The sequence below is a fragment of the Lycorma delicatula genome, chromosome 2 (genome assembly GCF_047948215.1).
Source record: "Lycorma delicatula isolate Av1 chromosome 2, ASM4794821v1, whole genome shotgun sequence".
NCBI lineage: Eukaryota > Metazoa > Arthropoda > Insecta > Hemiptera > Fulgoridae > Lycorma > Lycorma delicatula.
This window is the reverse complement of record NC_134456.1, coordinates 8,844,019-8,858,007: the sequence shown is the minus strand read 5'-3', so window position 1 is coordinate 8,858,007 and position 13,989 is coordinate 8,844,019. Positions and strand designations below refer to the sequence as shown.

The 13,989-nt window shown below is 33.2% G+C and overlaps 2 protein-coding genes across 2 annotated transcripts in view; one reads left to right on the top strand and one right to left on the bottom strand.

Annotated features, from left to right (window-relative positions):
- Positions 1-10,637: 10,637 nt before the first annotated feature.
- Positions 10,638-11,084, bottom strand: LOC142319830 (uncharacterized). Its single transcript, XM_075357503.1, has one exon. The coding sequence runs from the start codon at positions 11,082-11,084 to the stop codon at positions 10,638-10,640; it is 447 nt and encodes a 148-aa protein (XP_075213618.1).
- Positions 11,085-12,089: 1,005 nt separating this feature from the next.
- Positions 12,090-13,989, top strand: part of LOC142320462 (breast cancer anti-estrogen resistance protein 3 homolog) — a 416,915-nt gene continuing 415,015 nt past the window's right edge. The window contains exon 1 of the mRNA XM_075358261.1: positions 12,090-12,309. Within this exon, the coding sequence (XP_075214376.1) occupies positions 12,264-12,309 (46 nt within the window). The 5' untranslated portion in view covers positions 12,090-12,263. The remainder of the gene's footprint in view (positions 12,310-13,989) is intronic.

Here is a 13,989-nt window from a genome sequence, read left to right as displayed (position 1 = left end):
GAAGCTTTAGATCAACAAAATCAGCAGGCAAAGATTTAATGAAACCCTACAAGAAAAAATCTAGTGGCGTCAAAACTGGGGAGCAAGGTGGGCGTGCAATCGGGACTTCACGACCAATCCAGCGAACTAGGAATCGAATATCAAGAAAAATCTCGGACTTCTAGGCGGTAGTGAGGTGGTTCCACTTGCTGAGAGTAATGGCGTCATCTTGGTCATCAGTGTCTAACTGAGGAATTAAAAAACTTTGAAACGTATGGACACTCTTCACAATTTTCTAATTTCTCGATACCATTTACAATATAAACGATATCATTTACGCTTGCTCCTGGAAGAAGAACGGGCCATACAGTATTTGTTTGCTTAGGTCAAAAAAAATTGTCGTTAGGGCTGTCATGAATGTGCTGCAAAGTTTTATGAGGATTTTCGCTACTCCATATTCGACGATAATGGATGTTCACCTTGCTACTGATGTGAAACGTTGATTCATCACTAAAAATTACATAGTCTAAAAATGTATCGTTGTCTGGAAATTCTATCCATCATTTCCACACAAAACTGAGCCGAGCAACTTTGCCGTCATCTATAATATGTTGAACCACTGTACGGCTGCAGATGCAATCGTTTATGCCATAGGCGTCAAACAATCGTTTGAGGAATGCCAGTATGACGTGACGAACTTTGAGTTGAGGGTAAAGCTTTCTCTGAGTTCTTCCACAGCAGCTTCAGGAAGGCGTGGTCGTCCTAGTTATTTTTTATATTTAACAGAACAACCTGTCTCAACGAAGGTTTGGTGCCAAAAGTAAATTGTATGCCTACTAGGAGGTTCCCTACAGTACTCTCTACGAAAATTACGTTGAACTGCAGTTGCTGATTGCAAATCGGGAAACCAGAACAAACAACGAACACGTTCCGTACCGGTAAATCTGTATACACTTTTAATAGCTCTGGTAGCCGAATTCGGTACTAACGATCTACGGGAGTCAAAACTTGATGTGTTTTACTATGAAAAAGACCTCAATCGAATCTGTATGTTATCTCATTGAATTTACATATGCATTTAAAGTTGTGAAGTCCTTTTCGAATCATCCGAGTTTATACAATTAACAAGGACGTAGTACTTCTAAATGTCGTAACTCATATAACTAGAATCATGTAGACTTATATTTCACAAAGTATCACAAGAAGGATCTAGGATTGCAGAAAAATTCGTGAAATTTAAAACAAATGTTCTATTTGTTGAGGGATTGCGAACAGGGTTACCAGTCTTTCGAAATGACATCGGGATTTCAGAAAAAAAACAAAGTTTTTATACTTAATCAAAATAAATAATTTTTATTAATTTATTAAATTAATCACTAAAATTTAATTCAAGGTCTTTTTCAAAAATATAAAAAACAATAAACTAAAACATAAATGAAAAAAAAAAGCTTAAGATAATACTGAACTGAAGGCCAATGCACTGTAACATTTATTGTTAAACCTAACTTAACTATTACCGTAATGGTAATTAAAGTGTTCCTAAGCTACAATTATTTTTTTTTTCTCGAAACACTATTTAGTGTGCGATTTGTGGACAGTCGGGAATTGGTGATTACATACCGGGAATAGATTTTCAATATTGGGAAAATCCCGCCGAAATCGGGACACCTGGCCACTAACTATGATTGCAGATCGAGAAATACATATAATTTAATTTAACACCCACCCAAATAAGTGATATATTGAGCATCCGTCTCGTTTACAATCCATCAGGACATTGAAGTCCTGCAAATCATTTATAGGAAGGTTGAAGGATACAAGAAACAACTTCACTAAGGAGTGCTTCACGGTCATATCTAGGAAGTGGATATATACTGTCCATAATTCTCCTGGAAGTCAGAATATCTTTACCCAGGCGTTAGAGCCACTAACCACTGATTTTGCAATTATCGACCCAAAATATTTAGTACAAAAATCGTTTTTTCCTTCTTATACATACTAATACAACTGTCCGAGAACAGACTCAAGCTTCCTTAAGAAAATCCCTTGCCCATCCTAGACGTATGGGTAGTTCAGATTACAAGGATGAATTAATGAACTGTTTAGCGTAATTTAGATTAGAGGAGACGATATTTATTTTGAAATAAAATGAATATTTAACAAAAGTAAATTTTAAGTTGCTTCATTTTTCTATGTACAGTATAATTAAGACTTGAATACTAGATCGTGGATACCGGTATTCCTTTGGTGGTTGGGTTTCAGTTAACCATATCGCTCATGAATGGTCGACCTTAGACAACACTTCATTTACATGTATATATATCATCCTCTGAAGTAATACCTTACGGTGGTTCTGGAGCCTAAAACAGAAAAAAAAAAAGTTTAATTAAGACTGTGTAGAGATAAGTGTATGAGGAAATTTACATGAAATACTTTTTTAAGTTATAGTTGTATTAGTTTGGATAGTAAATTATTGTAAACCTGATGTTACTTTCGTATTATACATTTTACTATAGGGCAGCGTTTCTCAACCTGGCGAAATTAGCTTACAACTTTACAAATAAATTATAATGATTTTTTTTCTGCTTGATAATACCGGCACATAAGCTTGAAGCTTGTGCGTAGGATATGGAAATGTAGCGCATGAAAAATTCCGTGCTTGACCGGGATCGAATCCAGAACCTGCGGATGAGAGACCGAGACGCTGCCACTCGCGCCACGGAGGCCGGTGCGAATGGTATTTTTGAGTAACATTTTGAATATCCATTTTGACCATCCCTGAATTCATTTTGACTAGTTTCAGCGTGACATCTGTACGTACGTATCTCGCATAATTCAAAAACGATTAGCCGTAGGATGTTGAAATTTTTGATTTTTAGGACTTTTGTAACATCTAGTTGTGCACCTCCCTTTTTTATTACAATCGACGAACTAAAAGTGTCTAAAAATCCTAAAATCCAAACAAATACTGGATTTCTGACATTTTTTTAACTGCATTAGTAAGCCCTCATTGAGAGGTTTTCAACAATATGTCGTAAGTGGTACTTTTTTTCATCGGTTCCAGAGTTATAGCCAAATAAAATTTTTATTAATGAAATATTTTGATCTTACAAGGAGAAGGCACATCGGTTCAAATCCAACTTTATCTCCATTTTTTTTTTTTTTTTGTTTAATTAAATATATTGATTTATTAATAATGATTAACATGTTATTGTAAAAAAAATTACAATTCAATAACAATAAAACAAAACAAAATTTTTTTACCGTTTTAACGATTAATCCTTTAATTAGAGGCTTGTAAAACCATTTTTACATTGATCATTTGTTACTGCAATTAATAAATTTATTTCTTTTGTCAAAATAATTTCTTTGCATTAAAACCTGCTTACTTCAGTTTTTCTTTTTAAATGGTATATTTGTGATTCATTTTAATTTTATTATCGTTTTAAATTCCATATAATAGATCGAATTAAGTTGATAGTATTTTTAAACAAACGTAATATCTTGCGATGAGACAGCGCAGTTAGTTGTACATTTAAACCTAAAATAAAGACATTCCTTCTCGTCAAGGTTAAGAAATAACTTCTCGGAAATATTTATTGTAAACACATTCTGTACACATAATATTGATTAATGTTTAATTATAAACATTTATTAATTGATGTTTTATCATAATTTTTTTAGTAATTAGAAGAATTTATTATTAAATTAGAAAATAATGTATTAATTAAATGGATTGGTATGACAGATAATCGAGCATAAAATTATCGAGTATACTAAAGTTGCTAACACGATAATGTAACAGTTCGACTCTTAGCGGCGTCGTGTGTAGTTATAATAATACTTCCTTTCGTATCCGTGCAATATTAACATTAACAATCATTTTAACTTAGATAAACTCATGTTTTGGATCTCTTGAGAACCTACTTGAGAACAACCTACATTATTTTTTGAATTTTTAGCCAAGTAAGGCTTGTACCTGCTTATGTTCCGATTCTATCCTCTAAAACTGTGAAACATGTAAAAATAAATTTCCCGGGTATGAAAAACTGTTTTTTTTTTTTTTTTTGTCTTCAGTCATTTGACTGGTTTGATGCAGCTCTCCAAGATTCCCTATCTAGTGCTAGTCGTTTCATTTCAGTATACCCTCTACATCCTACATCCCCAACAATTTGTTTTACATACTCCAAACGTGGCCTACCTACACAATTTTTCCCTTCTACCTGTCCTTCCAATATAAAAGCGACTATTCCAGGATGCCTTAGTATGTGGCCTATAAGTCTGTCTCTTCTTTTAACTATATTTTTCAAAATGCTTCTTTCTTCATCTATTTGCCGCAATACCTCTTCATTTATCACTTTACCCACCCATCTGATTTTTAACATTCTCCTATAGCACCACATTTCAAAAGCTTCTAATCTTTTCTTCTCAGATACTCCGATCGTCCAAGTTTCACTTCCATATAAAGCGACGCTCCAAACATACACTTTCAAAAATCATTTCCTGAGATTTAAATTAATTTTTGATGTAAACAAATTATATTTCTTACTGAAGGCTCGTTTAGCTTGTGCTATTCGGCATTTTATATCGCTCCTGCTTCGTCCACCTTTAGTAATTTTACTTCCCAAATAACAAAATTCTTCTACCTCCATAATCTTTTCTCCTCCTATTTTCACATTCAGTGGTCCATCTTTGTTATTTCTACTACATTTCATTACGAAAAACTGTTATGTAACGTTAAAGGATTAATTTGAGTCCAGTTAATTAAAAAATCATATGGGAACACCGTATGACTTCCTTCTACGTCTATTAAATTACATATACACATTTTTTTTTAATGAAAAGTACATAAAAGTTTATTTCATAAAAACTTCCGATACTTTTTCTTTTTTGTTTGTTTTTGAATTACTATTCATCGTAAACAATTTTTTTACAATGAGAGGTTAGTAATTATTAATAAATTAATATATTTAAATTTAAAAAAAGGAGTTGAAGTCTGATTAGAACCGATTTACCTTCCCCTAAGATCCAAATATTTCATTAATTAAAATTTTATTTGGGTATAACTGGAACCAATGAAAATAAGTACCACTTATGATATATCGTTGAAAAGCTCTCAATCAGGGCTTATGACTGCAGTTAAGAAAAAGTACAAAATCCATTTTTTTTTTTGGATTTTGGGCTTTTTGGATAGATTTGGTCCAGTTGATTGCAATCAAAAAGGGAAGTGCACAACTAGATGTTACAGCAGTCATATATCCAAAATTTCAACATCCTAGACTAATCGTTTTTAAGTTATTTGAGATAAATACGCACGTACGGACGTCACACCTAAACTAGTTAAAATGGATTCAGGGATGGTCAAAATGGATATTTCCGTTGAAATATGAAAACCGAAATTTTTTGTGATCACAATACTTCCTTTACTTCGTACAAGGAAGCAAAAAAACAGGAAATCGATTTGAAAATGTTAAAAAATACCTATCTGTTTTCACTACCGTGTTACAGCCGTAACAAAAATTGTAAATTATCGATTTAAAATTTTTTTCTTTATAAAAACTGTATTTCTAAGATTGTTGGAGATTTAAATTTATCCCCTAAAGCAAACCCTCCATCTCATGCAGTGTTTTGTAATACTAACTTTAGCACTAACCTACGGTACGTAAGGAATATACGTAAGTAATCTGGTGTTAGATTAAATTTAATTATTAACATCAATTTTAATTAGGTGAACTACCCTTTTCAGCTTCAACAAGTTTGGAGTGAAGGTTTCAAATTTTAGTAATTTTTTAACGGATTCGAACCACTAACCCTTAAACTAGAAGGTTAATTTTATACAACTGAGCTATTCTAATTCTTTCTCTTACATGGAAATTGTTTATTTTTATAACAATCTTTTTAAACGAAATAATAGATTTACATTAATGTATGTTTATTTTTACGTTTAAAAATACAGTACATGTATATATTAGAAGACATTAAGTGACCAGCTTTATATGATAAGGATCTAGCCCTTGGCTAGATTTCTTCTTCATCTGTGGGATAGGGATTGGGGTCCTCAGTTAGTTTCAGAGGCAGAATAACCTCTAAGCAACGGGTGAATCTAAAGAAACTTCACAATTTTACAAAATTTATGGATATTAAATTACAAAAATTTATGAAGATAAATTACAGATTCTTTTTAAGTCTCATTTTATAGAAAAACACTATGATATGGCTTTCATTTTTAATGCGATATAAATCCCACCAGAAGTCGATTACAGACTGTAGCTAACAAGTCGGGCGTACCTCTGCAGCTGCGGGATTAATTCGAAGCCTTAGATCAACAAATCGTGAATACGGCTAATCGTTTTTGTTTTATGCGAGATATATATTGCGCACAAAAAGACCTCATGCTGAAACTAGCCAAAATGGATTCAGCGGTGATCAAAATGGATATTTCCGTTGAAATCTGAAAACCGAGATTTTTCGCGATCACTATACTTCCTTGACTTCGTACAAGGAAGTAAAAAGAAAAAAATTAAATTTAATTTTTTAAATTAAAGCTTGAGAAATGAACTTAGTGTGTACTCGTATTACTGTATAATAGTTTGTATCTGGTATAATTACTGCAAGTTATTTTATTGTCATACTAGCTTCACGTCGCAGCTTCGCCTGCGCTGTATGGTGACTTGCGTTTCTCGTAGCGGTCAATCTTTTTATTTTATATTTACTAGTCAAGTAACCGGAGGCAGATGTGTCAGTCACACATACAGTAACGGTGGAAGTGGTTTTGGTGGTTGAGCCACAGCGCCCGTATAACTTCTCCCCCTTAAAAAAATCGTAATTAAAAAAAACTCGAAAATGGTTTTTAAATATTTATTTGAAGAGTATTTGTAAGCCCAAATCTACTGAACAACTCGTTATGCTGTATTCGGGATTGGGAAAATATACAATCATTGTTCAAATATTTTTTATCTTTCTTCATCCCCTTTCAAAGTCGAATTTCAAAAATCTATAAATCGGTTTATTAACATGAAGATTACACTCACTAAAAATCATATTGATTTCTTAATTTGTTACAGAGAAATTCAAAATCTATCAGGGTTTCAAAAAAAAAAAATCAATTTTAATCCTTGAAACTCGAAATGAAACTCAAAAAATCTAGAAATTGATTTTTAGATGTTAGTAATCCTTTTTTATTTTCCTGTTTAGCCTCCGGTAACTAACGTTTAGATAATTCTTTAGAGGATGAATGAGGATGATATGTATGAGTGTAAATGAAGTGTAGTCTTGTACATTCACAGTTCAGTTGTACCGTTCCTGAGATGTGTGGTTAATTGAAACCCAACCACCAAAGAACACCGGTATCCACGATCTAGTATTCAAATCCGTGTAAAAATAACTGGCTTTACTAGGACTTGAACGCTGTAACTCTCGACTTCCAAATCAGCTGATTTGGGTAGATGTTCGTAATCAATCAGTTGATACCCAACTCACGCAGTGACAGACACTCCCAGCTCACAATTCATTAAAGTTTGTGCTAAGTTATGTCAAAAAACATAGGTAAAAATTTAGTTGGGATAGTTTTTTTGTTTATCCCGAAAAACAAAAACCCTCTTCCTTTTTATATAATTGCACATATATATATAAGTATTATAATTTTAGTCAAGTCGGTGGACAAATACTAATTATTTTTTTGCGAAAATGATGTATTATGTAATCTTCATCATGCGTAAGTTTTACCTCAATAAATTCAATACAATTAGAGATTATTGTGTCCAGTTAATCAGTAAATCGTTAGGGTTCAAATAATTGGATTTTCTGGATAAGATCCACATCTCGTGTATTACAACATAAAATTTCTAGTAAAGAGAAATAACAGGTAATATTTTTAACAACGATAGATTTGTGGATGAGAACAATTTAATCGCATACAAACTTGATTTATTACTTTTATTTTAATCGGACCGAATATACTTGAGATTATTATAGTCTTATATCCAATAAACGAATCGGTGCCAAACAAAAATGTGTGTGATGTATTTATCAGGGGTGACAGTTCTATAAACGTGTAATGATTTCATAACTTTACCGTAAAATATAATTTGGAAACAGTAAGTGCTGTATAATTGACCCAAATTAAGTCAGATTTACACATCCCGTAATAGTAAGACGTATAAATTTTCTAATGTTATCTGCCAAGTTATGCAATAATTTATATTTTATTATTCAGGCTGATAATGTGTTCACTGTTAAATGTATTTCATCAAATTTGTTTGTTTTTTCTAATCAATTCGTCTTTTTTATGTCATTTACCAATAACTGGTTTTTATCGAAAATAAAAACAACGTGTTGTTAGGCCAACACGCTTAATCTCGATAATTGCTGTCTTAAATGAAAAAATAATTTTACTTTATTATTATTTATTTATTTAAAAAGATTTATAAAACTGAGTTTTGTCTTCTGTTATCTTTTTCCCATTTATTTTGGGTGTATTTTTTGGAAGAAAATTTCACTCGGTATTCCAGGAAAAATATTTAAAAAATTCTTAGGTTGTTACTTTACATTTAAAAAAATAAAAAATAAATGTGCAAAAACAGTCCACATTTTTTAAATATTAAAACAGTTTCAGATTGAATTAAACACAAAGTAATGAAAGCTGAAACTGAGATAATAATTTAAACATTGAATTGAATTCCAATTATATAACACAAATATTTATTGCGTAGGCCAAAAAGGATCCAGAAAATCCAAAAAATGTCATCCAAAATTTCTTGAAACAAATTGCATCATCTGTTTTTACTTTTTTCCGCTAGAAGAATTCCCGTAAGCAGCTGTCGAGAAATTTTCTTGCTGTCTCTGATTTACTACTATTTTTGACTACCGCTCATAATCGTTCTATTTTTTTTTTTTTTTTTGAATTTGCGCCCCGTAAGCAGATTAATGAAATTCTGTTAATGGTTCGCAGAACTGTGCACGTAATTCCTGTTCGAATTATTTATACCATTGTATGCTGACCAGTGACCAGAAATTATTAATGAACGCCGTGCAATGAGTTCTGTTATAATCGTAACATATCTGCGGATTATCTACTGCTAACATGTAACATTCCCCCGTTTGACGGCGTAGCCCACCGAACACCCATTCCTACTGAGGGACTCGGCTTACGTTGTTCTTCCTTCTTAGAGTCATCTCACTACTGTCAGATCCAGGTCACCAATTACACGATTTGATTTTAAAAGCTTCTCGGCATACATTTTCCGTAGGTAATTTCTCTAGTCGACAGCCGGGTTTTTAATATACCTCAGTCGTCTTTTCATATTTCCATGAATAAATAAATAGTAAAATTTTATGAAGGAGTAGTTTAGAGCCTTGCAACCGTGTATCGGGCCGCATTTGTATATAGACTTGGCACTGCCTTTTCTTGCACCGCCGCTGTTCTCAGTTATTCGAAATATTTAACGATATGCCCTTCCCCGGATAACACAATTTATCTTCGAGTAAAATACCAAAAAGTTGAAACAAATGAACGCAATTCATTTTATCTCTTGATGAAACAAACTAATTCAAACACATTCAGAGGAAGATCCCATAACGATACCCAATTATAATTATTATAACGATGACAATAGCAGCCCAACACTGCTAAAATAAGTATGATGTACTGATGTAATTTAAAAAATAAATATCAAACAATCCAACTAGCAATACCCGCAGTATGATGATGTAATTAGACAATTTTGAACATGCTTGCTAAAGTGTAACGTATTAATCATAATTGCCGATATCCGTGCGGAGTGTCAGCATCTCGACCTTTCATCGTGAGGTCCCGGGTTTGAATTCCGCTATGGTCCGGAATTCCGGACCATAGTAGTTGAGGCCCTAATTTAAAAAAAAAAAACAAACATTGCAGCATCTTCTTGGTGGGAACTTAAATACAGAGGAATTAACATGAACTTAATTTTAAATTTCGTTAATGCAGCCTTTTTTATAAGTGCACCAATAAATGTTATATAAATGGTGGGGTAATAACGTTCGACAAATTGGGGGAGATAACGGAGGACGACTCAGCTTTTCAAGCGAAAGATTCTAAATTTAAATCCTAATCAGGATAGAAATTTTGTATACGTTCAAATATTTGTTATCGTTTTTAATATTATCTATTAAAATAAATTAATAAAAAAAGAAAATAATAAGCTTCGTTTTTCCAGCACCAATTACTTACTTTTTTTTCCTACATCCCTGGGCCGGACATCCACTCAAGTATACACGGCCCAGGAATGTGTCCTTGTGACTCTAAGGGGGCCTCCCCACCCACCGGCTGTACGTCCGGCACGGCAGATCAGCCTCCCCGGTTCCGGATCTTTTCTTATTGCTGCCCGCCTCTAATCCTCCGCACGCAAGGGAAGGTCCGGCTATGCCGTACCCCCCCCCCCCCCACACACACACAGAGAACCGGGTCTCGGTCTTTACTCTTTTATGCCTGCCTCAAACCGGCGGCGCCAGCCCCAGCAAGCACCGAAGCGCTCCCAGGAACCGACACCGCCGGCCGGGACTAGGTCTTTTCTTTATTCCTTTCAAGCAACCCCAGGAGTTCCCACCCCATCACCGGAACCCACATACCTAAGCATACGGGCCCTCCGGGGTGGGATGTCCTCCCTGCCCTATCCTCGCGCCTATCGTCTGTAATGCCTCTCCTCTTCCTCTTTAGATTTGAGGACGGTGCTCGCAAAATTGGAAAACCAATCCCAGTTGTTATTGGATTGCATTAGCAAGCTAACCAGGTTGTCAGGTGTCAGGTTATTATGCCTTATTTCATGTCTGAGACCCTCCCATCTATAGCAGTTGAATACGGTGTGTTCCGCGTCGTCTTCCTGACGGTACGGACACCTTGACGTTTGCCTTTTCCCGATTCTATTAAGGTATTTCCCGAACGACCCATGTCCTGTCATCAACTGAGTGGTGTGGAAATTTAGTCCGCCTTTCTCCCTACCCAACCACTCTTTCAGATTGGGAATAAGTCTCCTTGTCCACTCTTCTGCTTGAGCGGATGACCATGCTGTTTGCCAGTTGCTAACGACTGTGTCTTCTACCTCGGCTCTTGGCACACCTGCCGCCCTCATGCCTCATCTGTAATTCAATGGGAGGCGTTTCAGCTAAGACACATAACGCATCGTAAGAAATTGTTCTATATCCTGAGACAACTCGTATTAGTGCACGCTTCTAAGTTTACGTTTATTGCGTTGTACATTCAATGCAGTGCCCCAGACTGGTGCCGCGTATAAGATAGATGACATCATTGCCGTTGTGATCAACCTTCTGACCACCAGTTTCGGTGCACAGTGTGCACCGAAATTAAATAGACCTCTTAGAGCCTTAATTGTAGGGGCAACCTTTTGACAAATCATATCTTTGTGATAACCGTACTTTAGACTCTTATCTATGAATACGCTTAAGTATTTGACGTTACTGACTTCACGAATAATTTCCCCCCCTTATTTCTATATTTATTTCTCTGACCCTTCTCGTACCAGAGAGCAAAATGCATTTTGACTTATTTTGCTCTCTGGTTGTATACATATTACTTACTGGTTGTATACATATTTCCATTGTACACTAATCTTTAAATTTTTTACATTTTTTTTTTCTCCGTATTACATCTTTAATTGTTATTAGCGTAATATATTTTAACATTTGAATACATTGAATAGGATGCAGAAAATACAGGGTTTTTAATTAATATTATTTAAAAATTCATTGATGAAAAACGTTATAGTAAAGAAAAATATTTTTTTAATTGCATCTGTAAATAAATAATTATCAGCAGTGTTCGTTCGAATTATTACTCCAGAATGATGTACTCGTTTTTAGTTTTGTATAATAAATGTTTTATGATTTTCAGTTGAAGCATTGTAGTATGAACTTAATTATATTAATTACATTATATGAAAGTCGTCTATAAACCTACAAGTATAGGCTCAATAACATTTTGACTATTTATTATATTAAACAAAATTTTTTTTTTTTTTTTTAATTCATAAGTTTTGTACAGGTATAATGAATATTATAATTTAAATTATATTTGTATATATATATGAAAACTACAAATTAAATAAATAAAAAAGAAATCAAATATGTTTAAAAAAGTAGATGGAAATGAAGTGTTTTCTAGTTAAAAATGATTAAGTGAATTCTTAGAGTGTGTATGAAGTGATTTAGTGTTCGAAGTGTTTATATAGTGATTGCATTATTTGTGCAACTATTAAACTTCCTGTGTTTTTTTATAAGTATTATTCCTTCCGATGGGTAAAGCAGGAAGTAAACTTAAAAAGAAGAACAGGAGTCAGAGTAAGTGCCAATATTTATCTTTATTTTAAATTTATTGTATTTTTAATCCATTATTTCGATTTATTATATTATTAATAGAAAGAAAAATTTTAGATATAACTTTTATTTATAGTGTGTTCGATTACCAAAAACGTTCAAACTACATGTTTGTGATAGTAAAAATTAATATAAATGTATCTTCGATACGTACAAAGGGGATGAATGTAGGTGCCCAAATGACTTCATTATTTTCCGAGCCATCATTGGAAAGAGAACGCATCCAATTGCTCTTTTCAAAACAGATACCGTGACTATTTTTTAAATAACTTCTCGGGAAATAACAATTTTATTTTTAATGAGTTTTGCTCATTAATAATCTATTGTCTGTTAATGGTTTCACCTGAACGCTACTTACTAATTGTTTTGTACGTACTTATAACTAGGTAATTGATATTTTAACAAAAAATATATATACGAGTTCACACACACACACACACACACACTCACACACACACACACTCACACACACACACACTCTCTCTCTCTCTCTCTCTCTCTCTCTCTCTCTCTCTCTCTCTCTCTCTCTCTCTCTCTCTCTCTCTCTCTCTCACTCACTCACTCACTCACACACACACACACACACACACACACACACACACACACACACACACACATATATATATATATATATATATATATATATATATATACCGTAATCCAGGTTGATAATTTTTTGCTTGTTTTTATTTCCTTCACTAAATGTAATAAAAATCACCTTGTAATAATTATCACCTTGCATTACGGTGCGCAAGCTTACTGCCGGGTTAATTGTCTGCAATAACTCGATTGTTTTTCAACGGATTTTTACAAATGAGCTGTCATTTTGTTCAAAATAAAATGATTAATAAATTTTCCAATAAGTAAAAATTTGATAAAATAAATAATTACAAAGAAATTGAAGATTTAAAAATTAAGATGGACGCCATTTTTAACTTTTTGAAAATTACGGAGGCACTACTATTAGATTTGCCAGATTTAATTAAAATACGTATACCCGTTCGTAAGATTTTTTTTTTTGTTGAAAATCACTAAATGACTTTCAGAAGGAAAACAAAGCAAATAGGACTTACGTGATATGAACTTTTTTGCTCATTTTGGTGTCCTGAATCAGTACCTGAAGTTCAGGAATACGTCCTGGAACACTCCGTATATAATTAAAAAGATTTAAATATAATATTCAATAATAAGTTTTATTTTTGTTGGGCGGTGAAGGTTCTGCTAGTTTTTGAAAAAAGTAAAAAATGTAATTATTTTTTCGTGTATTCTTTTATATTGAACAGAATCCATGGATATAATTATTTTATTTTGATTACTGATTTTATTATTATGAAAATATTGATCTTGGAAACTGTAAGCTTGTGTAGGTGCTTAATCACGACTTATAAAAAACGGTTTCGAAATATTAAGCACTTTTATTTTGTTTCTTAAAATTTTTTGCCAACGTTTAAAAAACATTTTCCAACACTTTTTAAATTTCCCGGCGATGTAATGTATCATTACATTATACTACATAAGGAAAGGTATGATAATCGAGTCGATTTTACGTGTTGTGGTTTTTGAAAACTTACGTTTCATATTCTCCTTTAACAAAAGATTACAATTTTAGCATTGAAAAATTTCAATAGATATGTATGTCGGAGT

Coding starts and splice junctions, on each gene's coding strand:
- LOC142319830 (XM_075357503.1), bottom strand. CDS start 11,084: ATGAGGGCGGCAGGTGTGCCAAGAGCCGAGGTAGAAGACACAGTCGTT.